The sequence below is a fragment of the Oncorhynchus kisutch genome, linkage group LG10 (assembly GCF_002021735.2).
Source record: "Oncorhynchus kisutch isolate 150728-3 linkage group LG10, Okis_V2, whole genome shotgun sequence".
Lineage (NCBI taxonomy): Eukaryota > Metazoa > Chordata > Actinopteri > Salmoniformes > Salmonidae > Oncorhynchus > Oncorhynchus kisutch.
This window is the reverse complement of record NC_034183.2, coordinates 27688108-27715972: the sequence shown is the minus strand read 5'-3', so window position 1 is coordinate 27715972 and position 27865 is coordinate 27688108. Positions and strand designations below refer to the sequence as shown.

The 27865-nt window shown below is 43.3% G+C and overlaps 1 protein-coding gene across 3 annotated transcripts; it reads right to left on the bottom strand.

The window, feature by feature from the left end:
• Window positions 1-1123: 1123 nt before the first annotated feature.
• Window positions 1124-27384, bottom strand: vamp4 (vesicle-associated membrane protein 4). Of its 3 annotated transcripts, none has more exons than XM_031833428.1 (9): window positions 27152-27384; window positions 25580-25819; window positions 23644-23748; window positions 22898-22944; window positions 22706-22756; window positions 15534-15634; window positions 6068-6147; window positions 5919-5970; window positions 1124-5812 (listed from the first exon to the last, which is right to left on the bottom strand). In XM_031833428.1, exons 2-9 carry the CDS (start codon window positions 25664-25666, stop codon window positions 5787-5789), a joined length of 549 nt encoding a protein of 182 aa, XP_031689288.1. In that variant the 5' UTR covers window positions 25667-25819; window positions 27152-27384; the 3' UTR covers window positions 1124-5786. The 3 variants fall into 3 exon arrangements, with proteins under 3 accessions (XP_031689288.1, XP_020348297.1, XP_020348298.1); XM_020492708.2 differs by having other exon boundaries at window positions 25664-25819; window positions 27152-27380; XM_020492709.2 differs by lacking the exon at window positions 25580-25819 and having other exon boundaries at window positions 27152-27380.
• Between the last annotated feature and the right edge of the window lie 481 nt (window positions 27385-27865).

The window sequence follows — 27865 nt, the reverse complement described above, 5'->3', positions numbered from 1 at the left end:
TAGAAGTGCTGACAATAACAAACTGGAGGACTGAACTATCTAGTTACATCCATTAAGATTTGGTATATTATAAAAGTGAAACAAGCCAGAAATATTTGATAGGCGTTTAGTTTGAAATTGTGTTTGTAGAAAAAAAAAAACATGCAGAAAAGATATTGAACTAGATATATTTAAGTAATAACATCTTTGAGAACTAACAATCAAATAAAAGCCAGACAGTCACGGAGAATCAAAAATGTTTAAAAAAATTGCATTCAGGGCCACATGCCATTTATTACACTGTTTAAGCAGAGGAACACCACATTAAGCCATGGCAAAATGTATAGAATTGCAGCAAATTAGCTTAACAGCAGCAACATTCTCTCTATGACGCCAAGATACAACCCCTTCACATTTCCAGCTAATACACTGTAGACTGTTAGACTTTACACTTCCTCTTCCAATGACATGTGTGGGGATGTAAAAAAAATTATGAAAATGTCTACCATATGTAGTCATTTTAAACTGTTGATTTCTTCTACTTGCCATTACCATTCATCCGATAAGACGAGCCATGTTTGAATTTAGTTTTGGGCTAAAATAATATGGGGGTCCCTGGGTCGCCGGTTTGCCTGGGCGGATGTCCCTGGGCATGAAAGGTTTGAAAACCCCTGAACTATACAATGACTGTACAACTTTCCACTCGGTCATTGTCTCTACCTTTATAAGTGTGTGCCAGGTACTGTAGTAAATAGTAATAGTAGCAGTGAAATGAGAGGAGCAGCAGGGACAGTATTATAACTCAGTCTGGGTTCTAACCCCAGGGACTTAGTTCTGCCCATTAAATCAAAGGGCTTTGAACGCCACCAATAAAAAGGGCAGATAATGAGATGTGAGAGGAATACCAGCAGGCCTTATTGGCTCGCTGAACGGGAAACCAGGCACCCATATGGTGGCACGTACCGTCTATATACACACACAGTCTCTGACATGCCAGCCCAGAGGGGTGAGAAGGCACACACAAATCACTCTTAGGCCCCAACGATCACCCCCCTCCTCCCATCACTTTATCCATCCTTCTCTCTTCCCATCCCCACTAAAACGAGTCACATCAACAAGACCAAACTCCAGCTCAATGCAGATACTCTTTCAAATAATTTTATTACGTCAGATTAACATTACAGTATTTCACAGTTTTTCAATGTAATGACAGAGTATAGTACATCATTACAGATCAATATTTACACCTCAAATAAATTACATTAAAAAAAAAAGGAATGATGATGTAGGGTTATTGTATACAGATATGCTGGACACTGTGCTGTCATCACATTAGGCAGTGTTACACCCAGGGTCTTGCATAGACCTTTCAGGGGGCAGGTACTCAAAACAAACAAAAAAAACATACTATCTGCCTCTGTAGCAATTTTTTAGCATAGGCCTATTTATTTCTGCAACAACTCACTCATCACAAATTATAAGCAAGCAAGTAAGTTACAGTGCCTCGAATTGGGAAAATAAGGTAGACTATCAGCTGATAATTGATGTAAATATACTAGTTAGCTAGCTAGATAAATCACAAATCGGTACAAAAATGATCTTCAATGTTAATAAATAATAAATTCACAATACAGCTTATATTCATAATCTTCTAACTCATGTTATACTGCGGCTGACTGGCTAGTGGCTTGTGTGAGTATTTTTAGTAGGCCTATATGGTGTTCAGCTGGAGTCCAGACTATGTTCCGTGCTTCATTTGTAAATCAGGAGGTGCAGGAACAAAAAGTGAGCGCGAAAGGGGAGTGACCTGGGGAGCTCTGAGGTACCAGAACTCATGGCAAAAAAATATTTTAATGCTGAATAAAAATATAAAACGTAACGTGTAAAAGTTCCATATGCACAAATAGCTTATTTCTCTCAAATTCAAATCAAATGTTATTTGTCACGTGCCGAATACAACAGGTATTCTATTACCGTGAAATGCTTACTTACAAGCCCTTAACCAACAATGCAGTTCAAGAAATAGTTAATTTACTAAATTGTGCACAAATGTGTTACATCCCTGTTAGTGAGTATTTCTCCTTTGCCAAGATAATTAATCCATGTGACAGGTGTGGCATATCAAGAAGCTGATTAAACAGCATGATCATTACACAGGTACACCTTGTGCTAGGGACAATAAAAGGCCAGTTTTGTCACACAACACAATGCCAGTCTCAAGTTGAGAGAGTACAATTGGCTTGCTGACTGCAGGAATGTCTACCAGAGATGTTGCCAGAGAATTGAATGTTAATTTCTCTACCATAAGCAGCATCCAAAGTCATTTTAGAGAATTTAGTAGTATGTCCAACCGGCCTCACAACCGCAAACCACGTGTAACCATGCCAGCCCAGAACCTCCACATGCGGCTTCTTCATCTGCGGGCTTGTCTGAGACCAGCCACCCGGACAGCTGATGAAACTGTGGGTTTGCACAACCAAAGAATCTCTGCACAAACTGGCAGAAACCATCTCAGAAAGCTCATCTGCATGCTCGTCGTCCTCACCAGGGTATTGGCCTGACTGCAGATCAGCGTCGTAACTGACTTCAGCGGGTAAATGCTCACCTTCGATGGCCACTGGCAAGCTGGAGAAGTGTGCTCTTCACAGATGAATACAGTTTTCATCTGTACCGGGCAGATGGCAAACAGCGTGTATGGCGTCGTGTGGGTGAGCGGTTTGCGGATGTCAACGTTGTGAACAGAGTACCCCATGGTGGTGGTGGGGTTATGATAAGGGCAGGCATAAGCTACGCACAACGAACACAACTACATTTTATCAATGGCAAATTGAATGCAGAGATACCTTGACGAGATCACCTCATGTTTCAGTATGATAATGCACAGCCACATGTCGCAAGGATCTGTACACAATTTTTGGAAGCTGAATATGTCCCAGTTCTTCCATGGCCTGCATACTCACCACACATGCCACCCATTGACCATGTTCAGGATGCTCTGGATCAACGTGTACAACAGCGTCTTCCAGTTCCAGCCAAATTCAAGCAAATTCACGCAGCCATTGAAGTGGGACGAAATTCCACAGGCCACAATCAACAGCCTGATCAACTCTATGTGAAGGAAATGTGTGGCGCTGCATGAGGCAAATAGTGGTCTCACCAGATACTGACTGGTTTTCTGATCCACGTCCCTACCTTTAAAAAAAAAGGTATCTGTGGGGTCCTCCCGAGTGGCGCAATGGTCTAAGGCACTGCATCGCAGTGTTGCGGTGTCACTACAGCCTGGGGTTCGATGTGTCATTACCGGCCGTGACCGGGAGTCCAATAGGGCGGCGCACAATTGGCCCAGCGTTGTCCGGGTTAGGGTAGTGTTTGGCTGGGGGGACTTTACTTGGCTCGTCGTGCTCTAGCGATTCCTTGTGGTGGGCCGGGCACCTGCAGGCTGACTCGGTCGTCAGTTGAACGGTGTTTCCTCTGACACATTAGTGCAGCTGGCTTCCGGGCTAAGCGGGCAGGTGTTAAGAAGCGCGGTTTGGCGGGTCACGTTTCAGGGGACACATGACTCGACCGTCGCCTCTCCCGAACCCTTTGGGGAGTTGCAGCGATGAGATACGTTTGTAATCATGACAATTGGGGAGAAAAGGGGGGGTAGGGGGGAATAAAACAAAATGGATACAAACATTTAAAAAAGGTATCTGTGACCAACAGATGCATATCTATATTCCCGGTCATGTGAAATCCATAGATTAGGGCCTAATGAATTTATTTAAATTGACTGATTTCCTTACGTGAACTATGAACTGAAATTTCTGCACGTTGAATGTATATTTTTGTTCAGTGTAATAAAGCATTGCATGCATATCATCACATTTGCGTAGTGGAATAGAGCAGTAAAGACAGGAGAAATTGCACCTTGTGTAAACGCATTTCATGCAATTCTACGTCATTTTACATTACTGCAGACTTTGGCAAAATCTTTTTAAGTACCGCAAAAATGACCGAAATGACAGTCTACTTTGACACTGAAATCATTAAAAACGTATTGAATCCATCAATAGCCTAGGTGTGTGGAGACACACATATTGTACAATGAGGAAATGAGTCTTAAAGAAGCTTTCCAGTTTCACTGACTTACCCAATGAGAAATAATGCACAGCTCACTAGTCGCAATGGCTGATGCGCTCATGCCAAAAGCCTATCTCTAACCTGTAAACAATGGTTACTTGATCGCCTTTTTGGAAGTTGCTAAAATATTTTGGTATCCTACAGCAGACAGATTCGTCTTCTCTTTTCAGCAGGAGCCATTTGCTATCCAACCTGTGTTTTCCTGCGACTGTATTGTAAATATTGCGAAAGGCCTGTTTTGTCTGCATGCTGTTTACTGGCAGATTTGCAGCACATTCCTGGCTGTAGCCTATACCTTGTTATTGGGCTACAATCCACAGCTAGGCCATTACATTTTCTTTTTATTGATCCTCTGTGGCTATATTATAGGCCTACTCCCGGTGTAGTAGACTATTCGGAATTATTTCATTTCTTTCTGAACAGACGGCTGGAATTCTATAACTCTGGCACATTCATTTAAATTTATCAGGGCTGCTTCTGCAGCACCTTCCGAAGTCTATGATTTTATAAGGAAATAAGCAAACCAGACTGAACATTTCTGATTTAAATCAAGTGTTAATCAAATGTTATGCTGCTGTGGTGTGGCAGTACTGGTGACCCGCATCACAAGCCGTGCATGTTTGGATACCGAGGGCACGCAATCTCAATACAGGGCAGACTAGGAAAATCACACGCGTGCACACAGAATAAACAAGTGGTACCAGACGCCTCCAGCAGATGCAGTGGAATGAACCGTGTCTGTCCCTTAGCTCCTCAGGGGTAATGGGAATAGCAGCAGACATTCATAAGCTTCACGTTAACCTTCCAACAGAACTCAATATCACAGAAACGGTCAAATTCAACCATCTGGAGAGAGACAGCTAGCATAGTGTTACTAACAGGAAATGAGATCAGCAGTGGCCAAGCAGTAACACATGTCAGTAGGACACACGTTGTCCCAATACTCCACAGTGGCTTCCTCTCACTGGCTTGAACCAGTCCCGCTAGTGTCAGATCAAACTGGGTGAAGAAAAGGAAAGAAGGAAAGGAGACAAGTAGAGGAGGCCACTGTAGTGTATTAAGATTTAGCCATTGCCTCATCAGTTTTGGCTTGAAAGCATTCTAAACATGTGAGATGGGAGGTGGTAGGGGTTCCATTCTTAATCTCCAAATATTTTGGTGTGCTACAAGTCCTGTATAACCGGTTTCTAAGCTGCTGATGGACTGACTGGAGCAGACAGATTGATTCTAATGATAGTGAGACTTTCAGTCAGTCTGACTACATGATATGAAACGTAACCTTAATGACTAGCTGATATGTATTATGTACTGAATGGAGTTCTCCTTTAGTTTGATTAGGTGTCTGAGACACAGGCAGCATCTCAAATGACACCCTATTCCCTAAAAAAGATATCATTTGGGACGCAAACCCAACCCTTATGTAACACCAACGTATGCTTCCTGTGTCACCCTTGTCACCCCTGGCTCACAGAGTAGGATGAAGTGGTCCCTAGTAGACACTGATCTTAGGTCAGTTTTGTGTTTTCCATCCTAACGGTAAAGGTTAGCATTGGGAGAGGGTGAGCTGATCTTAGATCTGTGGTTATGGGCAGATGGTGCCCCCTAGCTGGTGTGGAGGACTTTGTGCAGGAGAATGGGAGGAAGAGGAGAAGGTTTGAGAGATTCTTCCTCATCCTGGCGAAACACTAGCGATACCGCAAGATCACCGGAACTGAGAGAGAGAGAGAGAGAAAGATGTGTGTTTAGTGCTATGAGTTTAATCCGTGTGGTTATATTCTTGACCAATACAATAACGTGTTGTTCAGGCTGATACTCACTGATGATGATAAGTAGCAGAACGACCACCACCAGAGCTATGATGGCCTTCATCTGAAGAAGACAGATACAAGCATTACACAAGCAATACATGGATACAGTCACTGATGCACACACACACACACACACACACACACACACGGTGACTCACCTTCATGTCTCTCCACCACATCCTCCTGTGCAGCTGCTTGGCTCGGCTGCTGAAGGCTGACGCGTTGTCTGATAGGCTCTCTGGAAGGTCATATGACCACAGGACACACACATGTGAAGGGAGATAAGATGAGAAGAGAGAGGGGATGAAGGAAATGTGTAAACAACATGTGATAGGAGCTGTCTGTGTTGTATTCTCCTTCTCTATGACTTAACGGCGGTTTATACTTGGTCTAACGACATGTCTGTAGACAAATAGAATGCGACAAGTGTTGCTGGTCAAAAGGACATTTCATTTATATTCCAGGTGGAAAGTCTGTAGACTGTTGGTTTCTTTGTTGCACAGACAAAAAAGTAAATGTCTCCGCAACTGTCGCAATATCCATTGTCGTGGTTACTGGGCTGCTACAGCAACAAGACCAAATCCATATGTGACAAGAAGGTGCAGGAGTTCTCAGATTCTCAGAATGACCTACTTTTATATCGTCACACTAACAGTCGTAAGTTATTTTCAGTAAGCTCGCCATGATTACCTTGTAAATAATGTTGTTGTGGTGGGTTTATTTTCCTGTAACAATGAATAAAAAGTAGCTAAGGTTTAAATGTGGTCAGCTATACTCTGGTCATTATTTGAACAAGCTAGCAACTAACCAAAACATTGTTTAGAAAGTTGCTTTCAGTTGCCTGACTTGCAAGGTTGACATTTACTAAATTCATTTTTAAACAGATGGTTTTATTGGTAATCAGATAGAGAAATGATGCTATTTGGAACACAGGGTGATGTCAGATGACAATAGAATGTCCATGAGGTCACTGCGACAACTGTATACAGACATTTTGACAAACCAGCCTTTATAACTACCAATATTATTACCTAAGAGCAAACCAATCTTTGTAGGGGCTCTGTATAGACCTCCAGACCAGAGTGACTTTTATGAGATCCTTGAAATGTGTGTACTGCCTACTGTGACTTTCTAACCTCTGAAGTGATTCTACTGGGTGATGTAAATACTGATGTACTGAACATGAGATGCCCCCTGTATAAGACCTTGTCTAACCTTTTGCAAAACTTTGTTTGGCTCAGTTGATAAATGAGCCCACAAGAATCTGTGACACCAGTCATACTGCCATTGATCTCATTATGGTATCAGATAATCACAAGATATCCCAAAGTGGTGTAATTGCATATGGAATGAGTGACTATTTCTTAACACACTGCACTAGGAAAATTAACGAAAACTATGACAAAGGCTGGTTGACGAAGTGAAACAGTCCTTCTATAAGAGCAAGATCCATAAAAAAACGACCCAAGGGAGCTCTGGAAGACTTGAACTGGACCTAGGCACTAGCAACAAGCGAAAAACTAAGTCAAACAGCATTGGACTAAACATAAATGTTACTGTAACCTTTGACAGAGCACAAGTGGCTGATCATTTCAACCTTGTTGACCAACTCTCAGAATGCTCTGGCAACTTTGGAAACCATCATATTGAAATCTATTATTCTCCGAAGGACAGTTTGCATTTTCCCAGGTTTCAACTTCAGATTTGACAAAGATGCTTAAAGAGCTAGACAAACAAACAAAAGCCACGGGACTGGATAACATCCCAGCTAGATTGCTGAGCAATGCCGCTGATCGTATCAGACCTTACGTAAAAAACATCAACATTTCCATTCAACATGGAAAGGTACCACGAGAGTTGGAACAAAATTTGTTCCTTTGTACATAAAAGGAAGCGAAGTTGAACAAGGGAACTACTAACCAGTGTCAATCTTGACTGTGTTGTCAAAGGTTTAAGAAAAGGCACTCCATGAACAGATCATAAAGTACATTGATGACCAAGACATTTCATAATGACCTTCAGTCCGGTTGAAGACAATCCTATTCTACCGACACTTGTTTACGATACTTTATCAAGCAAGAAATTGACACGGGCAACTTCTGTGGTATGGTCATGCTTGAACTACAAAAAGCATTTGGTACTGTGAAGCATGATATTTTGTTGTACAAACTGAAAGCAATTGGTTTTTGCACCATCTCCTTATTATGGGTAAAGTCATACCTAACAGATAGGGTCCAAAGGGTGGATATGGACACAGTCTGATTGCTAAGGAGATAAAATATGGGGACACCATATTTTGCTCTACATCAAATACCTGGATTCTGCCTGTTCGTGCTCTCTGTTCTTGTATGTGCATGATTCTGCCTGTTCGTGCTCTTTGTTCTTGTATGTGCATGATTCTGCCTGTTCGTGCTCTCTGTTCTTGTATGTGCATGATTCTGCCCTCCTGGTTTCACATAAGAATAAGAAGACCGTTGAAAAGGCCCTAAGCAACGAACTGACTAAAGTCAGTAAGTGGTTATCCGACAACAAACACTGCATTTAGGCAAGACAGAATTGATCCTGTTTGGTTCCAAACACAAAGTGTTTCTCTGTCAAGTGTAATAGTGTAGTGGTGAAGGAAAAATGCTCTGTTACATACTTGTTATGTGAACTAGACCAACACATGACAGATAAACTCAGGAGCCAGTGTTGCCAATATCAGACCGCTGCGCTATAGGAGCATGGCTGGAAAAAGTTATTTCCTTAACATTGGTGCTGAGGAATGGAATGGTGTACCAAACCATATAAAATTCATCCCTACACTAAATAAATTTAAGATAAACCTTCAGAAATGGTTTATGGGCTAAATGCTTTAACACTGCACAGGCTTAAAGAACTGTTTTCATTTCAATTAATGTTACCTGCTAAAATATTGTATTCCTTTTACAGATTTTTCCCTACTGATGAGATGTATTTGAGATTTCTTTTCATTTTATAATCTGCAGTATATTTTGTTTTCGTGGATTTTCTGGAACACCACAATGGAAATATGTTTTTAAACTTTTGTGTGTCATCCTCAAAGATTTAATGGCATTGTACTGTATCCACGTGTGGTTGTATTGTGTTTTAAAATGGTCAAATAAATCAAATCAACTCAAACCTCACTCACTCAGATTCAAAACAAACTTTGGTATGACAGGGGCAACCTAATGTTGCCAAAGCAAAACACTAAACACAAACTCGTTCCTTCTGCCTCTCCATGTCCTTATATATAAGTTTTATTTAATATCTCGCTTTCTATTTGGAGTCAGACAGTTGTTTGACATTCTGTGTGTTGGCAGGGACATGAAAGCTGCTAAGCTGAGCGTGCAGAGATCTCCTGTTCTCGTGGCGAACCACTCTCCTCTAATGCAAGAAAGGCATTTCACTGTACTTGTGCACGTGACAATAAAAACTTGATGTCATGTGACGGACAAATCTGGATTTGACGAATGCCAGGAGCAACCTACCAGCCCCAATAGTGCAAACTGTAAAGTTTGGTGGAGGAGGAATAATGGTCTGTTTTTCACGGTTTGGTTAGGCCCCTTAGTTAAAGTGAAGGGAAATCTTAATGCAGCAAACAGTGAAATTCTAGACGATTCTGTGCTTCCAACTTGGTGGCAACAGTTTGGGGAAGGCCCTTTCCTATTTCAGCATGACAATTCCCCCATGCACAAAGCAAGGTCCATACAGAAATGTTTTTTTTTTCCGAGATCGGTGTGGATGAACCTGACTGGCCTGCACAGAGCCCTGACCTCTACCCCAACAAAAACCTATAGGGATGAATTCGAAAGCCAACTGCGAGTCAAGCCTAATCAACCAATGGAATGGAAGAAAGTCCCTGGAGCAATGTTCCAACATCTAGTGGAAAGACTGTTATAATAATCAAATGAAATTGTATGTCACATGCGCCGAATACAACCGTGAAAAGCTTACTTACAAGCCCTTAACTCTTATTTTTCTTAACTGCATTGTTGGTTAAGAAAATATTTAGTAAATAAACTAAAGTAAGAAAAATGAACAATAACGTGGCTATATACAGGGGGGTCCCAGTTCCGAGTCAATGTGCGGGGGGTACAGGTTAGGTCTTGGACCTCCTCCCTATAGGCCATCTCATTGTTGTCAGTGATCACTGTTGTGCCGTCGGCAAACTTAAATGATTGTGTTGGAGTCGTGCTTGGCAACACAGTTGTAGGTGAACAGGGAGTATAGGAGGGGACAAAGCACGCACCCTTGAGGGGCCCCCGTGTTGAGGATCAGCGTGGCAGATGTGTTGTTGCCTACCCTTACCACCTGGGGTCAGGAATTCCAGGATCCAGTTGCAGAGGGAGGTGTTTAGTCCCAGGATCCTTAGCTTAGTGACAAGCTTTGAGGGCACTATGGGGTTGAACGCTGAGCTGTAGTCATTGAACAGCATCCTCACATAGGTGTTCCTTTTGTCCAGGTGGGGAAGGCCAGTGTGGAGTGCAATAGAGATTGCATCATCTGTGGATCTGTTGGGATGGTATGGGTAGATCTGTTGAAATGGAGTGGGTATAGGGTTTCTGGGATGATGGTGTTGATGTGAGCCATGACGAGCCTTTCAAAGCATCATGGCTACAGACGTGAATTCTACGGGTAGTCATTTAGGCAGGTTACCTTGGCATTCTTGGGCACAAGTTTCTCTGCTTGAAACATGTAGGCATTACAGACTCTGATGGAGAGGTTGAAAATGTCAGTGAAGACACTTGCCGGTTTGTCAACGCATGCTCTGAGTACACTTCCTGGTAATCTGTCTGGCCCTGCGGCCTTGTGACCTGTTTAACCCTTGTGTTGTCTTAAGGGTAAAAAATGATATGTTTAACAGCGGAGAAAACGCCCTAAATGATATTTTTTCAACTTGAAATTGTATGACTTTTCCTAGTGACTCCACCGTGAGAAAAAGTGAAACATTCATGAAAGCTGTACACCACCAGGGTACAAAGTTTGTCTTAAGAGTCATTTTTGACCCGGCAGTTATAAAATCATTAAAACAAACAAACAAACCACACACACAGATTATATGTACTACTGATTGAACAGACAAAATAAACAACATTTCAGACAAAATAAACATTTCTTGAAAGCATTGTTTACTAATGGGCAATGCAGTCAGAGGCTATAAAGGTGCTGCACGATAGTTCTCTCTTTGCTGAAGCCATGAGTGCATGTTTCAGTGCCCAATAGGTCTGACTTTTTCAGATGTCCAGGAGGAACAAGAGCACAATGATTTAGAAGAGGAGGATGTATCTGAAGAAGAAGACGGGGAAGAATACAACTCAGAGCAGGATGCATCATCATCTTTTTTTTACCCCTTTTTCTCCCCAATTTCGTGGTGTTCAATTGTTGTAGTAGCTACCATCTTGTCTCATCGCTACAACTCCCGTACGGGCTCGGGGGAGACGAAGGTTAAAAATCATGCGTCCTCCTATACACAACCCAACCTAGCCGCACTGCTTCTTAACACAGCGCGCATCAAACCCGGAAGCCAGCCGCACCAATGTGTCGGAGGAAACACCGTGCACCTAGCAACCTTTGTTAGCGCGCACTGCGCCCACAGGAGTTGCTGGTGCGCGATGAGACAAGGACATCCCTACCGACCAAGCCCTCCCTAATCCGGACAACGCTAGGCCAATTGTGTGTCGCCCCATGGACCTCCCGGTCGACAGCCTGTTACGACAGAGCCTGGGCGCGAACCCAGAGTCTCTGATGGCACAGCTGGCGCTGCAATACAGCGCCCTTAACCACTGCACCACCCGGGAGGCGGGATGCATCATCTTCAGATGAAGAAATCCCCCCAAGCTGAAAGAGAGACATTTTTGTCAAAGAACAGCAAATAACATGGTCCTTGTCACCATATGACAACCAGGCCAGGATAGCAGCACAACATGTTATAAGGATGACCCCAGGGCCCACAAGATATGCAGTTGCCCATGCCCAGGACATCGCCTCAACATTCTACATGTTCATCACACCAGCCATCAAACATCAACTGGAAAAGGATGGATGAGATTGACCTGCGTGCCTACATAGGGCTGCTAATCTTAGCGGGTGTATATAGGTCCCGAGACGAGGCTACATGTAGTCACAGATGCAGAGAGGGGAAGGGTGATTTTCCTTGCCACGATCCCAGAGTCTTTCACACTTTCTCAAGAATGCTACGATTTGATAGCCTTGAGTCAAGACCTGCAAGACGTGTGAGACAAACTGGCGGCCATAAGAGAGGTCTGGGAGACGTCTGCCGTACCTCTACAACCCTGGACCTGAAGTAACAGTAGATGAGCAACTGGCTCCATTCAGGGGTACATTTTTCTTTTCATATCTGTAATGTAAGTGATTTTCACTGTTCATTTTATTATGTATTGCTGTAAGATCATTGATTTATGGGACTGTTTTCTGTGACACTGATACTAATACTAATTACTGATAGTAATCTCTTTTGTCGAAAGGTCACTGTCCTTTCCAGAAGTATATGCCCAGCAAGCCAGCAAAGTATGGGTGGCCTGTGATGCACAATCCAGCTACGCTTGGAAGATGCAAGTATACACCGGGAAGACGACCAGTGGAGGCCCAGAGAAGAACCAGGGGATGCGGGTTGTGCTTGATGTGACAGATGGACTGGGGGGGGGTCACAATGTCACATGTGACAATTTCTTTACCTCTTATGAACTCAGCCAGCAGCTCCTGAAGAGGAAGATCACCATGGTTGGCACAGTTAGAAATAACAAGACAACCTGAACAAAGTGATTGGAACTTACAGCTGCAGGAGGATGAAAGCCCGCTGGCCCTGGTCATCTTCCATAATGTAATTGATGTGTCCTCAAACAATACCTTCGTGACATGGAACAAGATCAACCCTACCTGGATGCCTGATAAGCAGAACAAGAGGAGGGTGTTCCTAGAGCAGCTGGGAAAGGCACTTGTAACCCCACACATTCAAAGAAGAGAGCGCCTCCCCAGCAGAGCAGCTTCTGCAGCGCTAGTGAAAGCTGTTCAAGGGGCTGAATCTTGTCTTAATACACCTGAGGCTGCAGCAGGCAAGAGGAGGAGATGCCAATTCTGCGCCCCAAAGGACTGTAAAACAAATACTATGTGCTGCACATGTAAGAAATACATCTGCAAAGTCCATGCACACACACTTGCATACTGTCCTACATGTGCTAATTAGAGCTGATTGATTTATGTTCTTCACGCTTTTGTTTTGTATCTATTATCATCTTATTCTTATTTATTGTTGTTGTTTATACAAGTTGTGGGTGGGGGAAATGGTTCAAAGAAAATGGGAGAAGACTAGTATTTTGTTGTTGAATTCCTCATTGTACAGTATATAAGAATATATCACTATGCTGCCAAAAAAGTACAAGACTTATTGTTTCCTTTCAATAAAATGCATTCTAAACTACGTTCTGCACATTTCTGCTACTTTTAGGCTATACAAGTGCTATCTCTAGCAATTTCTTTTTTTACATCAATGCAGTGCCTTTAGCAATAATAACAATAAACCTCTACTTTAGTAAATAAAACAATTATGACAGGTGTGTTGTAATAAAAACGAGTGGTGTCCACTGATTAAATGCAGTCTTTCTGCATTGTGAAGAGGGAAAACCCAGATATTCAAAGTTTGTGATGAATGACAGGTTGTTTCTTCATGTAAAAATTGTTTTGGGGTTTAAAATTCAATTAAGCAGCTTTATTTTAGGGGTTTGGTGAAGGCGGGTCATTTTTTACCCTTAGCACAAGGGGAGTATACAGAATGTTAAGACTACACAAGGGTTAAGGTCTTACTTACATCGGCTACGGAGAGCTGGATCACACAGTTGTCCGGAAACAACTGGTACTCTCATGTATGCTTAAATGTTGCTTGCCTCGAAGTGCGCATCGAAGTAATTTCGATTGTCTGGGAGGCTCCTGTCACTGGGCAGCTCAAGGCTGGGCTTCCCTTTGTAGTCTGTGATAGTTTGCAAGCCCTGCCACATCCGATGAGCGTCAGAAGCGGTGTAGTAGGATTCAATCTTAGTCCTGTATTGAAGCTTTGCCTGTTTGATGGTTCGTCGAAGGGCATAGCACGATTTCTTATAAGCGTCCGGGTTAGTGTCCCGCCCCTTGAAATTGTCAGCTCTATCGTTTAGCTCAGTGTGGATTGTTGCCTGTACTCCATGGCTTCTGGTTGGGGTATGTACGCACGGTCACTGTGGGGACGCGTCATCAGTGCACTTATTGATGAAGCTGGTGAATGATGTGGTATACTCCTCAATGCCATCGGATGAACCCAGAACATATTCCAGTCTGTGCTAGCAAAACAATCCTGTAGTTTAACATCTGTGTCATCTGACCACTACCGCTTTAGTTCTTGCTTGTAAGCCAGAATCAGAAAGATAGAATTATGGTCAGATTTGCCAAATGGAGGGCGAGGGAGAGCTTTGGAGTAGAGGTGGTCTAGAGTTTTTTTTTTCCTCTTGTTGCACGTGACATGCCGGTAGAAATGAGGTAAAACAGATTGAAGTTTTCCTGCTCAGTATTGTTCCGTTCCTCCAAACGTCAAAATTTCAAAGTTGCTCAAAATGTCATTATTTGTTGTATTTTTGACACCCCAGGTTGACTCCTTCTGCTCAGTTCTCCAAACGTCACATTTAGAAGGTTAAGGATTAAGGTTTGGGATAGGATTAAACCCCCCCCCAAAAAAGACTAGCATCCATCACTGGGATCGAACGCACAACCTTCTGATCCAGTCTTTAACACTAACAAAACCCAAGCCTATTTGACGCTAATAGCGCTCACTGTTGCTCCTAGTGGCCGGTTTTGAAGGCATTTCCCAACGTCCTGGAAATTAGCGATCTGCCTCCTTAATGCCCCAGATGAAAAACAGCTCTAATAATAATCACTATTACTACAGTACAGACTAGACTACATTTACTTCCTTTATAGTTGCCACACCTGCCCATCTAAACCCTGCATCTGGTGTGTGTTCTGCATGCCATCGCCACATTTGGCTCCGATCCATGATAAGCAGAGAAGAGCAGTCAGGAGTGAGAGTTAGCCTCGTCTTATTCCCATTCCGGAGTGACTGAGTAGAATTCCCAGCGGGATATGAGCGCCTGTAGAGGGTGACTAATGGACCAGTCAGAATTCCAGGTCATGGAATTTCAGGAATGGTTTCTTCCTTGTACAAACTTCCGGCTGGGCACACTGAGGAATTTCCTTTCCTATCGGTTTATGTAAGACAGGAGTCTAGAGTGTTTTTATAATAGTCTCTAGAGATGGCGGTGTGTCAGAGTAAGTAAGTAGCCTATGTCCTGTTTCTGTAGCGTGAGGATATTTGATGTACAAGTACACCGCCAGGACGCAAGTCTATCGCAGGGCTTTAACACCAATCTATCTCCTAATGTTGAATGCCAAGCAGAGATGCATTGGGTCCCCTACTCCCATTTTTTATTTAACTAGGCAAGTCAGTTAAGAACAAATTCTTATTTACAATGACGTCCTAGGAACAGCCCAACCTTCCAATCTCAGGGTCGGACACTAAACACCAGGCCACCTAGTTCTGCAGATATTAATATATAGATTTGAAAATGACTTGAGTCTCACCTGACTTGTCCTGCAGGTCCTCCAGTCGCTCTCCCCTGTCGATCACCTTGGAGATGTTCTCCTGCATCACATCGATGACCTCATCAACCTGCGACTGAACTCTGAGGGAGTGGAGAGAAGAAAAAAAACAAGTGAATGTCAACAAACAAACAGAATGTGAACTCTGTTGAAGGTGGGGCAGTTCTTTGGCTGGTACTGCGGTTCTTACTGATACATTCACAAGCCCACACACAGAGCTATTTTCAACTTAGTGCACACACACCCTATTCTCTGGACTGATACATGGTATCCAGCAGAGCAGGCAAGGACTAGTCTGATTTTTTTGTTTGTCCTGAGTGTCCTGCCCAGGTAATCTCTCCATCACACCTGGCTGTAGTCCTAGCGTCCTCACCTGGCTGCCAACACCTGACTCTCTCCCACACACACACACACACACACCTGGACTGGACCACACCCTTCACCTGGGCCAACTGAGCCTGGCATGGCATGTCCTGACACAAACCTCACACAGACAACTGGCACAGACAGGAGGAGAAAGGGAGTGGGGGAGAGTCACGTATTCTTCTCCAGTCACGTATTCTTCTCTGCCAGCGATTGGAACCAAGAGGCTCTGAAAACTGCTCTAATAAAAACCTCTCTGCTCTCTTTTGGAAAAAAGTGAAAATCAAAAACCAGGTAGATGATTATTCATGATCCTTACATCACATATTAGACTATGTTACATAATACTAAGACAGTCTGTGGCTGGGCTCTTTTTCTGAACTCTGCTGGGGTGTATGGGGAGCACGCACGCACTTCATATTACAAGATAATTTGATGTACAATGTGTTATATGATATCATTGGGTAGAGTAACACTTTTCCTGTACTGTGTTTAAATAAACTCAGCAAAAAAAATATATCCTCTCACGGTCAACTGCGTTTATTTTCAGCAAACTTAATATCTGTAAATATTTGGAAATTGAATAGTGTGTCCCTGAACAAAGGGGGGGGGGTCAAAAGTAAATGTCTGTTGTGGCCACCAGCTACATTAAGTACGGCAGTGCATCTCCTCCTCATGGACTTCACCAGATTTGCTGTGAGATGTTTCCCCACTCTTCCACCAAGGCACCTGCAAGTTCCCAGACATTTCTGGGGGGAATGTCCCTAGCCCTCACACTCCGGTCCAACAGGACCCAGATGTGCTCAATGGGATTGAGATCCGGGTTCTTCGCTGGCCATGGCAGAACACTGACATTCCTGTCTTGCAAGAAATCACACAGAATGAGCAGGTGGCATTGTTATGCTGGAGGGTCATGTCAGGATGAGCCTACAGGAAGGGTACCACATGAGGGAGGAAGATGTCTTCCCTGTAATGCACAGCGTTGAGATTGCCTGCAATGACAACAAGCTCAGTACGATGATGTTGTGACACACCGCCCCAGACCATGACGGACCCTCCACCTCCAAATTGACCCCGCTTCAGAGTACTGGCCTCGGTGTAACGCCTGTGGGATTTGATAAACCAGAATCCGACCATCACCCCTGGTGAGACAAAACCGCGACTCGTCAGCGAAGAGCACTTTTTGCCAGTCCTGTCTGGTCCAGCGACGGTGGGTTTGTACCCATAGGCGACATTGTTGGCCTACAAGCCCTCAGTCCAGCCTCTCTCAGCCTATTGCAGACAATCTGAGCACTGATGGAGGGATTGTGCGTTCCTGGTGTAACGCGAGCAAATATTGTTTCCATCATGTACCTGTCCCGCAGGTGTGATATTCGGATGTACCGATCCTGTGCAGGTGTTGTTACACATGGTCTGTCACTGCAAAGATGATCAGCTGTCCGTCCGGTCTCCCTGTAGCACTGTCTTAAGTGTCTCACAGTATAGACATTGCAATTTATTGCCCTGGCCACATCTGCAGTCCTCATGCCTCCTTGCAGCATGCCTAAGGCACGTTCACAAAGATGAGCAGGGACCCTGGGCATCTTTCATTTGGTGTTTTTCAGAATCAGTAGAAAGGCCTCTTCAGTGTCCTACGTTTTCATAACTGTGACCTTAATTGCCTACAGTCTGTAAGCTGTTAGTGTCTTAATGACCGAAAACACTCTAAAGTTTCCAAAACTGTTAAAATAGTGTCTGTGAGTATAACATAACTGATTTGGCAGGCAAAAACCTGAGAAAAATCCATTCAGGAAGTAGGATTGTTTTATTTTTGTAGTTTTCTATTCAATGCCATTACAGTATCCATTGACTTAGGACTCAAATTTCAGTTCCTATGCCTTCCACTAGATGTTAAACAGTCTTCAGAAATTGTTTCAGGCTTGTATTCTGAAAAATGAGGGAGTAAGAGCAGTCGGAATGAGTGGACCCTGCCGTGTCACAGAGCTTTTTCATGAGCGCGAGAGTGCCTTTCTTGTTTACCTTTTATATTGACGACGTTATTGTCAGGTTGAAATATTATTGATTATTTAGGCTAAAAACAACCTGAGGATTGATTATTGACATTGTTTGAAATGTTTCTACGAACTTTATGGATACTATTTGGATTTTTTTGTCTGCCTGTTGTGACTGTTTGAGCCTGTGGATTACTGAAGAAAACATGAACAAAACTGAGGTTTTTGGATATAAAGAGACTTTATTGAACAAAAGGAACATTTATTGAATAAATTAATGTCTTCTGAGTGCAACCATATGAAGATCATCAACGGTAAGTGATTCTCTCTCTATTTCTGACTTGTGTAACTCTTCTACTTGGCTGGTTACTGTTTGTAATGATTTGTCTGCTGGGCTACATTCTCAAATAATCGTAAGGTATGCGTCGCCATAAAGCATTTTTTAAATCTGACACCGTGGTTGGATTCACAAGAAGTTCATCTTTAAACCTATGTAAAATAGTTGGTTCTTTTCTAAATTATTATAATGAGTATTTCTGTATTTGAATTTGGAGTTCTGCAATCTCACTGGATGTTAGCCAGGTATTAAAAATAAAAAACATAAATGTTATTTACATAAAAGTATTCAGACCCTTTGCTATCAGACTCGAAATTGAGCTCAGGTGCATCCTGTTTCCATTGATCATCCTTGAGATGTTTCTACAACTTGATTTGAGTCCACCTGTGGTAAATTCAATTAATTGGACATGATTTGGAAAGGCACACACCTGTCGATAAGGTGACAGTGCATTTCAGAGCAAAAACCAAGCCATGAGGTCGAAGGAATTGTCCGTAGAGCTGAGACTGGATTGTGTCTAGGCACAGATCTGGGGAAGGGTACCAAAAAATGTCTGCAGCATTGAAGGTCCCCAAGAACACAGTGGCTTCCATCATTCTTAAATGGAAGGAGTTTGGAACCACCAAGGCTCTTCCTAGAGCTGGCCGCCCATCCAATCGGGGAAGAAGGGCCTTGGTCAGGGAGGTGACCAAGAACCTGATGGTCACTCTGACAGAGCTTCAGGGTTCTTCTGTGGAGATGGGAGAACCTACTAGAAGGACAACCATCTCTGTAACACTCCACTAATCAGGCCTTTATGGTAGAATGGCCAGACGGAAGCCACTCCTCAGTAAAAAGACATATGACAGCCCAATTGGAGTTTGCCTAGAGGCACCTAAAGGACTCTCAGACCACGAGAAACAAGATTCTCTGGTCTGATGAAAACAAGATTGAAATCTTTGGCCTGAATGCCAAGTATCATGTCTGGACGAAACCTGGCACCATCCCTACGGTGAAGAATGGTGGTGGCAGCATCATGCTGTGGGGATGTTTTTCAGCGGCAGGGACTGAGAGACTTGTCAGGATCGAGGGAAAGATGAACGGAACAAAGTACCGAGAGATCTTTGATGAAAGCAGCTCCAGAGCACTCAGGACCTCAGACTGGGGCAAAGGTTCACCTTCCAATAGGGCAACGACCCAAAGCACACAGCCAAAACACAGGAGTGGCTTCGGGACAAGTTTCTGAATGTCCTTGAGTTGCCCAGCCAGAGCTCAGACTTGAACCCGATCAAACATCTCTGGGTAGCTCTGAAAATAGCTGTGCAGTGACACTCCTCATCCATCCTGACAATCTACAGAGAAGATTGGGAGAAAATCCCAAAATACAGGTGTGCCAAGCTAGTAACGTCATACCCAAGAAGAATTGAGGCTGTAAACAGTTCAAGATGAAGAAGTACATCCAGGAGATCTGCCAAATGAAGGTAGATTCTGACCTATGGGAGATAAGAGATAAGGAAGAGGAAAGAGGCGAGGAAAAACGAAGAAGAGGGCAGCATGGAGAGTAAGCCAAAGCAGATGTGAGATAAAAAAATATATATATACAGTTGGGCAAAAAAGTATTTAGTCAGCCACCAATTGTGCAAGTTCTCCCACTTAAAAAGATGAGAGGCCTGTAATTTTTCAACTATGACAGACAAAAGGAGAAAAAAAATCCAGAAAATCACGTAGGATTTTTAATGAATTTATTTGCAAATTATGGTGGAAAATAAGTATTTGGTCACCTACAAACAAGCAAGATTTCTGGCTCTCACAGACCTGTAACTTTTTCATTAAGAGGCTCCTCTGTCCTCCACTCGTTACCTGTATTAATGAACGGTGAGCAAAAATCACAAGAACGGTGAGCAAAAATCCCAGAACCACACGGGGGGACCTAGTGAATGACCTGCAGAGAGCTGGGACCAAAGTAACAAAGCCTACCATCAGTAACACACTACGCTGCCAGGGACACAAATCCTGCAGTGTCCCCCTGCTTAAGCCAGTACATGTCCAGGCCCGTCTGAAGTTTGCTAGAGAGCATTTGGATGATCCAGAAGAAGATTGGGAGAATGTCATATGGTCAGATGAAACCAAAATATAACTTTTTGGTAAAAACTCAACTCGTCGTGTTTGGAGGACAAAGAATGCTGAGTTGCATCTAAAGAACACCATACCTACTGTGAAACATGGGGGTGGAAACATCATGCTTTGGGGCTGTTTTTCTGCAAAGGGACCAGGATGACTGATCCGTGTAAAGGAAAGAATGAATGGGGCCATGTATCGTGAGATTTTGAGTGAAAACCTCCTTCCATCAGCAATGGCATTGAAGATGAAACGTGGCTGGGTCTTTCAGCATGACAATGATCCCAAACACACCGCCCGGACAACGAAGGAGTGGCTTCGTAAGAAGCATTTCAAGGTCCTGGAGTGGCCTAGCCAGTCTCCAGATCTCAACCCCATAGAAAATCTTTGGAGGGAGTTGAAAGTCCGTGTTGCCCAGCAACAGCCCCAAAACATCACTGCTCTAAAGGAGATCTGCATGGAGGAATGGGCCAAAATACCAACAGTGTGTGAAAACCTTGTGAAGACTTACAGAAAGCGTTTGACCTCTGTCATTGCCGAAAAAGGGTATATAACAAAGTATTGAGATAAACTTTTGTTATTGACCAAATACTTATTTTCCACCATAATTTGCAAATAAATTCATAAAAAATCCTAACAGTGTGATTTTCGAGATTTTTTCTTTTCATTTTGTCTGTCATAGTTGAAGTGTACCTATGATGAAAATTACAGGCCTCTCGTCTTTTTAAGTGGGAGAACATGCACAATTGGTGGCTGACTAAATACTTTTTTGCCACACTGTATACAGTACCAGTCAAATGTTGACACACCTACTCATTCCAGGGTTTTTATTTTTACTATTTTCTACATGTACTGTAGACTAATAGTGAAGACATCAAAAATATGAAATAACACATATGGAATTTATTTAGAATTCAAGGCATACTTAACCAGCATGGCTACCACAGCATTCTGCAGCGACACACCATCCCATCTGGTTTGTGCTTAGTGGGACTATAATTTATTTTTCAACAGGACAAGACTCAAAAAAACACACCTCCAGGCTGTGTAAGGGCTATTTGACAAAGAAGGAGAGCGATGGTGCTGCATCAGATGACTTGGCCTCTTACAATCACCCGATCTCAACCAAACAGATGGTTTGGGATGAGTTGGACCGCAGAGAGGAAAAACAGCCAACAAGTGCTCAGCATATGTGGGAACTGCTTCAAGAAGGTTGGAAAAGCATTCCTCATGAAGAGGGTTGAGAGAATGCCAAGAGTGTGCAAAGCTGTCATCAAAGCAAAGGGTGGCTACTTTGAAGAATCTCAAATATAAAAGATATGTTGATTTGTTTAACACTTTTTTGGTTAATACATGATTCCATGTGTGTTATTTCATAGTTTTGATGTCTTCACTATTATTCTTCAATGAGTAGATGTGTCCAAACTTTAGACTGGTACAGTGAAATGCAAAGATAGGTGAACAGGGAGTGGGTCCAAGTCAAGTAGAGTGTGAATGAAAAGAATAAGAAAAACAGCGAGAGGTGAATTAGTCAGTCTTGCCTGAGCTGTGCGTACCTTTGCCCATCTAATAACGAGGAGGACCACAATGGAAATAATTTGGTTGATTGTGATTTTTATCCTTGACCATTTTAATCTGTGTAGTGTTCTATTCATAAGGAAAACTCAATGTATTTTAAATTTGACAAACTAACAAACTAATTAGGCTAATTCCTTCATTCAGGTGGACACGAAACATTGATTTGGAATGAGTGCTACCAACTTCAAGCTGAAGCCGTGTGAGCACTGCAGCCGGTGCATTGATCACAGCCGCATGGAGAAACATAACGAGTTCTGTACCAAGCCGTCTTCCAAGTGCTCCAGAAGAAGGGTCTTTGACTATACCAAGCACCGGCTCAAGGGCACTAACCTGACCGGATACATCAAATAATCTGCGATGGACCAAGGGACCTCTGTCTGTCTGGAAATTACCGCTCAAACAGACAGGCAGGCAGGCAGACAGACAGAGATAGACATGACAGCGGAAGGGCTGTGATTGCAGAAGAGACATGCAGTCGATGTGCTGTGAGCATCGGTGGTGACTACTAGACCAACTGCTAGACTACCTGCTGCCCAAAAGACAAGGTCCACCTTGGAATCAGAGGGTTCCAGTAAGAGGCAGTACTACTAGGAGGTATTGTATCCAGAACCATCAAAATCAACTGTGTTCAGCAGTTCCACAGAAACACATGTAGTTATTTTCAATCAGATTTGTTAATGGTGCAGGAAATTAAATAAAAAAATAAAAAAAGGGAATTATGTTTTTCATTCATAATTTCTAATAAGACTCAAACCCCCCTCCCCGAAGATACACACACACACACTTACTGTCTGATTTTGTCATTTCCGGCTCCAAATCTGGGTCCAGTTGGTCCCCTCCTGAAAGACAAGCATACAGAAAATCTGTTGGCTTCAGATACACAGCCTTACAGCCCAAAATGGCCTCTATTCGAAAGCAGAAATAGGCAGAAATAAGTAGTAATTTCAGACACAAACAATGTATGTGGGATTATTACTCACAGGAAGAAGTCCTCCTCTTCATCAGAGTCTTCCTCCAACAGGTTCCTCTGTGAGGGGGCAGAGGTTAAGGGTCAGACACATCTCTCCCATTAGGCCCCTCTCCCAGACCACTCCCAAACAGTCCTAGCAAAATTCTTGTTCGAGAAATTGCATTTCGCTAAGAAGCAATTTTGGTTTCTTTATCATTTTCTTTGAAAATTGTTACCCAGAAATGATTTGATATTGAGATAAAAACAGCTGCATTGGACCTTTGATGATATAAATATATTTCTTGCTGCATATAAAGATATCACCAGATTACTGGGGGAATGTAATCCATATGATAAAGGCTTCAATAGTTTTTATCTGAGGAGTGGTTCAAAAGCCCTTTCTGCCTCTCCACTACCCATGTTCAACCCTCGCCGTCTGACTGCGTGTCACTGCTCTGCTCTGCCCACTCCTGGATGTGGTCCCGGGAGCCAGGAGAGGACTGGGAGCTATTATCAGAGAAGACGGTATGGCGAGGGGGGTGTTTGTCTGTTTCTCTTTGATCTTAGCTGAAGACAATAACAATGCTGAGACAGAGTAGGAATGGGTCCTCTCTGAACCTCAGAGAAGGGTTGCCGTCTCCCTGCAATGTCCCTCTTGCAAAATCTCTCTCCCCTTGTTTTTAATTCCGAGCTTAAATGAGTTTGCACTGGGGAAACAAATGTTTTTGTAAATAGAATAGAAACCATTGAACCTGACTCCCTCCACCAGTGTCTCACCCTCTCGCTGCGTATGGATCCAGTGACCTCTTCATCGTTGAGGTGTCGTTTAAACTTGGGAGGCATGTTGGCGTTGTCAGGCTGCTCCTCCCGCTCTGGTTCCCTCTGTAGGACAGGAGGAGCAACACACCCGTTAGAGACCTCACACACACACAATACTGTCTGCTACAGCAGCAACCCTGGTCCTACTGGGGGGGGGGGCAGGCTTTAGCTCCAGCCAGCAATAACACATCCAATAATCAACCATGATAAGTAGAATCAGGTGTGCTGGGCTGGAAACGAAAGCCTACAAACTGTTAGAGTCCTCCAGGTGACCACTGCTGCTAGTCATCATACCATCGCCAGACAAATACCAAACATACACAGCACTCACTCAACACCAGCTTAATGTCCAGATGGTTATCACATCACAGATATAGTGTGGCATAGCTGGCCTGCCTGCTTGAGTCTTTACACACTTCTGAGTCCAACACAACCTCTAATGTTCAGAATAATGATTGAGTCTGGTTCCTCTCAATGTTCCCTGAGTCTTTACGCCACTGCTAAATCTATAAACGGAGTATGCCAAACATTAGGAATGCTGGCCAATGTTGACTTCAATGCTTCCCACAGATGTGTCAAGTTGGCTGGATGTCATTTGGGTGGTGGACCATACTTTACACACACACACACAACTGTTGATCGTGAATGTTCTTGGCACAAACCAGTGCGCCTGGCACCTACCATACCCAGTTCAAAGGCACTTACGTGTTTTGTCCTGCCCATTCACCCTCTGAATGGCACTCACAGACAATCCATCGCAATTGTCCCAAGGCTTAAAAATCCTTCTTTAACCGGTCTCCTCCCTTTCACTGACACTGATTGAAGTTGATTTAACAAGTAATATCAATAAGAGTTCATAGCTTTCACCTAGATTCACCTGGTCAGTCTATGTCATGGAAAGAGCAGCTGTTCTTAATGTTTTGTACACAGTGTTTCTGGAAAACACTGGTCATGTTACATCAAACAAATATTTAAGTTTAACAGCAGACGGAGCAGTCAAAAAAGGAGTGGGGTTTGTGTGTGTGAGGCCTGCAGTCCTCACCATGTAAAGTGAGAGCAGAGAAGAACACTTCACCTAAATCTTCAAAACATATAGAACTCATTTAGAGTTTTTAAATAAGCATATTCAGTAACAGAACCATTCCGGTTTTAAAACCATTTCCCCTAACCCCTAGGCCTAGAGGGATTATTTCAGGCTTGCCAGGATGTGATGTAGGAGAGTTAGGCCTACTTATGAGTGGGTGATGCTGTTGGACAGATTTTTAAACACTAACATGTTCCATTTCAGCAGAGTGGCCTTAGTTGTTTTTCAGAAGTGCTCCGCTCTCCTGCCTGTTCCCTGTTAAGGGATGATACATGGGAGCAGTTTTATGGGGAGCAGGGTTTGATTTAAAACTTCTTGCTGGCTATGCTGTGGAACCAAGCTCACTCAGGGGAGGTCTCCTGTGTCTGTTCTCTGCTGCCTGTACCTCTTCATTGAGTGTCTGACTCTCCTCCCTGGTTCCTCCTCTCCGCTCTCCTCCCTATGCCCTGTCTCTTTCTCTGAACCCTGAAGTAGAAAACATGCTGTTCCTCCAGCTAGCCTCAAACATTCCTGTTCCCAGATCAGTTGAATACATGGGTGTGCATCAAACCCAGCCCCAGGTCCATAAAACTCAACCCCTGCTTCTCAGTGGAACAAAGGCCTCCTGTGTAGCCTCTGAGTTGTACAACCAAACATCAAATTGTTCCACTGAAACTGAAGTCAAATGCATTTAGGTGAGGAGAGACAGCGCAAGGAAGAGTAAATACCTCCTTTACCCACTCCAAACCCATCACCTTTTCATACTTTTATGCTGCAAATGAATTGGGGACAAAGATTTGTTGAATTGAACTATGTCTAAACACATCCCACCTCTCCTGTCTTCACAGCTTCCACCCCAAGCCCTTCTCTCCTGCCCCAGCCCCTCCACCCAAGTTCCTCCAGTCCCTCTGGTACCATTGAATCCAGCTCAGACTCTGAAACTGTTGCTTTTCTCAGCGTCTCCTTCTGGCAGTGCAGTTGGAAAAGGGCCGTTCCGTGGCCAGGAGCGGAGTGGAACTTTCTGGTAAACAGAGGAGATAGTGGCAGGGGACAGGGCTCTATCTCACGCAACTACAGAGAAAAGAGAGAGAGAGAGAGAGAGAGAGAGATGCACAGAAAGAAGAGAAAAGCCAAATCTAGCAGAGCTGAGTTGCATATGTATGTACGCAGCTTTGAAATAAGCACTTTAAAGGCACAATCTGTAACGTCAAGATGTGGTAAGAAGTTTTGGTCATCCCAAAATCTATGAAGAAAAGAAGGATGGATGGATGGGAAGAGAGAGATGGAGAGGGGACTTTGGACTTTGTCCCAATGCCACATGGGACTGTGAAACTACAGATTGTGCATTTAAAAATCAAGTGAGGAAAAAGCAGTTATCAGCTGAGAAGGTGTAGCCTATTCCTAGTATCTAAATGGCAGAAGGTCATCAGCTATAAGGGGAATGATGAAATGACAGAGAGCCTCATATCTGGTAAGAAAGTAAACAACCAGTTTAGGCAGCCATAATCAAAGGTTTATCTGAAGGAAGTAAAACTGATATTTCTGTTTGGCTGAGAGCATAGTTCACACTTCACATAGCCTAGTGTATGATACAGGAGTTGGTTAAAACAGGTACAGACTAGCAATAATATATGAAAGACCTCGCCGACGTTCCTATATCAACTGTACCTTGGACAACTAACTCGGGTACATTTGTATTGACGAAATCCTTACAAAATTCTAGCTTGTAAGGAAACTGTCCACGTTTAAGTGCTTTAGTTCAGTCTGTATACCAGAAAGCTGGTATGACAGCGACTTATTAGGCAATGCAAGGCCCTGCCCGGGGCATAGCTGAGCTGCAGTTTACCATGGTATTTCATTATTACAGGACTCAATGGATTAGCTAGCACTCTACATAAAATCCAGTTGACACACAGATACATCTCCTCTGATCTAAAGACATAACCAGTAACATTAATCATTTGACACCAATTAATCCTTTGACATCAACAACACTGACTGTGTAACAATAGCCAGCTAAGGTTCGTTAGATATAGTAGCTATTCGTCATCAAGAATAGAGTGAGCTATATCGAGTGAGCTTGCAGTCAAGCCACACAGCCAGCTAAATCTGAAATATCGAGAAAGCCAGACAGTCATTGTCTTCTGTGAATGGAAAATGTACGTCAGCTAGCAGGGCCGGTTTAGCTAGCCAGTTGGTTAATAATTGGCTAGCTAACACAAATCAGGACTAGCTATTTGAATTCAACAAATACAATGTCATTATTTTAGTTAAGAGTATAGTCTAGATTGTGGCTAAAAATGAATATGCAGGCCGCTGGCCACTACGTACATTTCATAGCCACAGAGAAAACACACACACAGCTGTAATGTTAGCTAGCCAGCAAGCTAATGCTAACGTTACCTGCTGTTTTCGTTGAATCCACTCTCGCTCTTGACACAGACGACCAAACAAGCTGTGTTATAAATATAGGATCACAGCGTTCTATTTAGCTTTCTAAAATAAATCAATGCATTTTCTTCCAGCTGAGGATGGTCGCTACAGAGATGCTCTCCCAATCCTTCCTGCTTTCTCTGATCAGCTGGAGAATACCCTTAGCGCCTGCCCAGTCTCTCTCCCTGATTTGTGGCAGCGTCAATCTGAAAATTGGCACAATCAAGTAAATACAATTGGTGGAAGACTGACATGCTGAAAATGAAAATAGAGAGAAATGGCTATGATTGGGAACCTTCATAGGTGTAAGTGCTGTGGGGGTGACGATGGCTCAGACATGCCTACTGGTATTTCATTTTTATGCCATGCCTTAGATGAGCTCTTCAGTTCAACCAGCATTTTCAAGGGTATCTGTCTAGTCCAGACCTACTACACTACTGTAACAGCCCTAAAATAGTATGTTCTGGTGTTTGTAAACATGGAAAATAATCCATGAAAGAATGAAGAGAATTTGTAGAATGGCACACCAGAGGCCCTGATGAGAGCAAAAGATGACCCCGCGCCCGAGAGTGGCTCCAGAGCTGGAGCAAGGCGGATGAAGGAATGGAGATGGGTATGCTAGAGGAGGATGAGGAGAGGAGGAAGGAGGTTGGATGGTGAGAGCAAGATGTAGAGAGTGTGGTG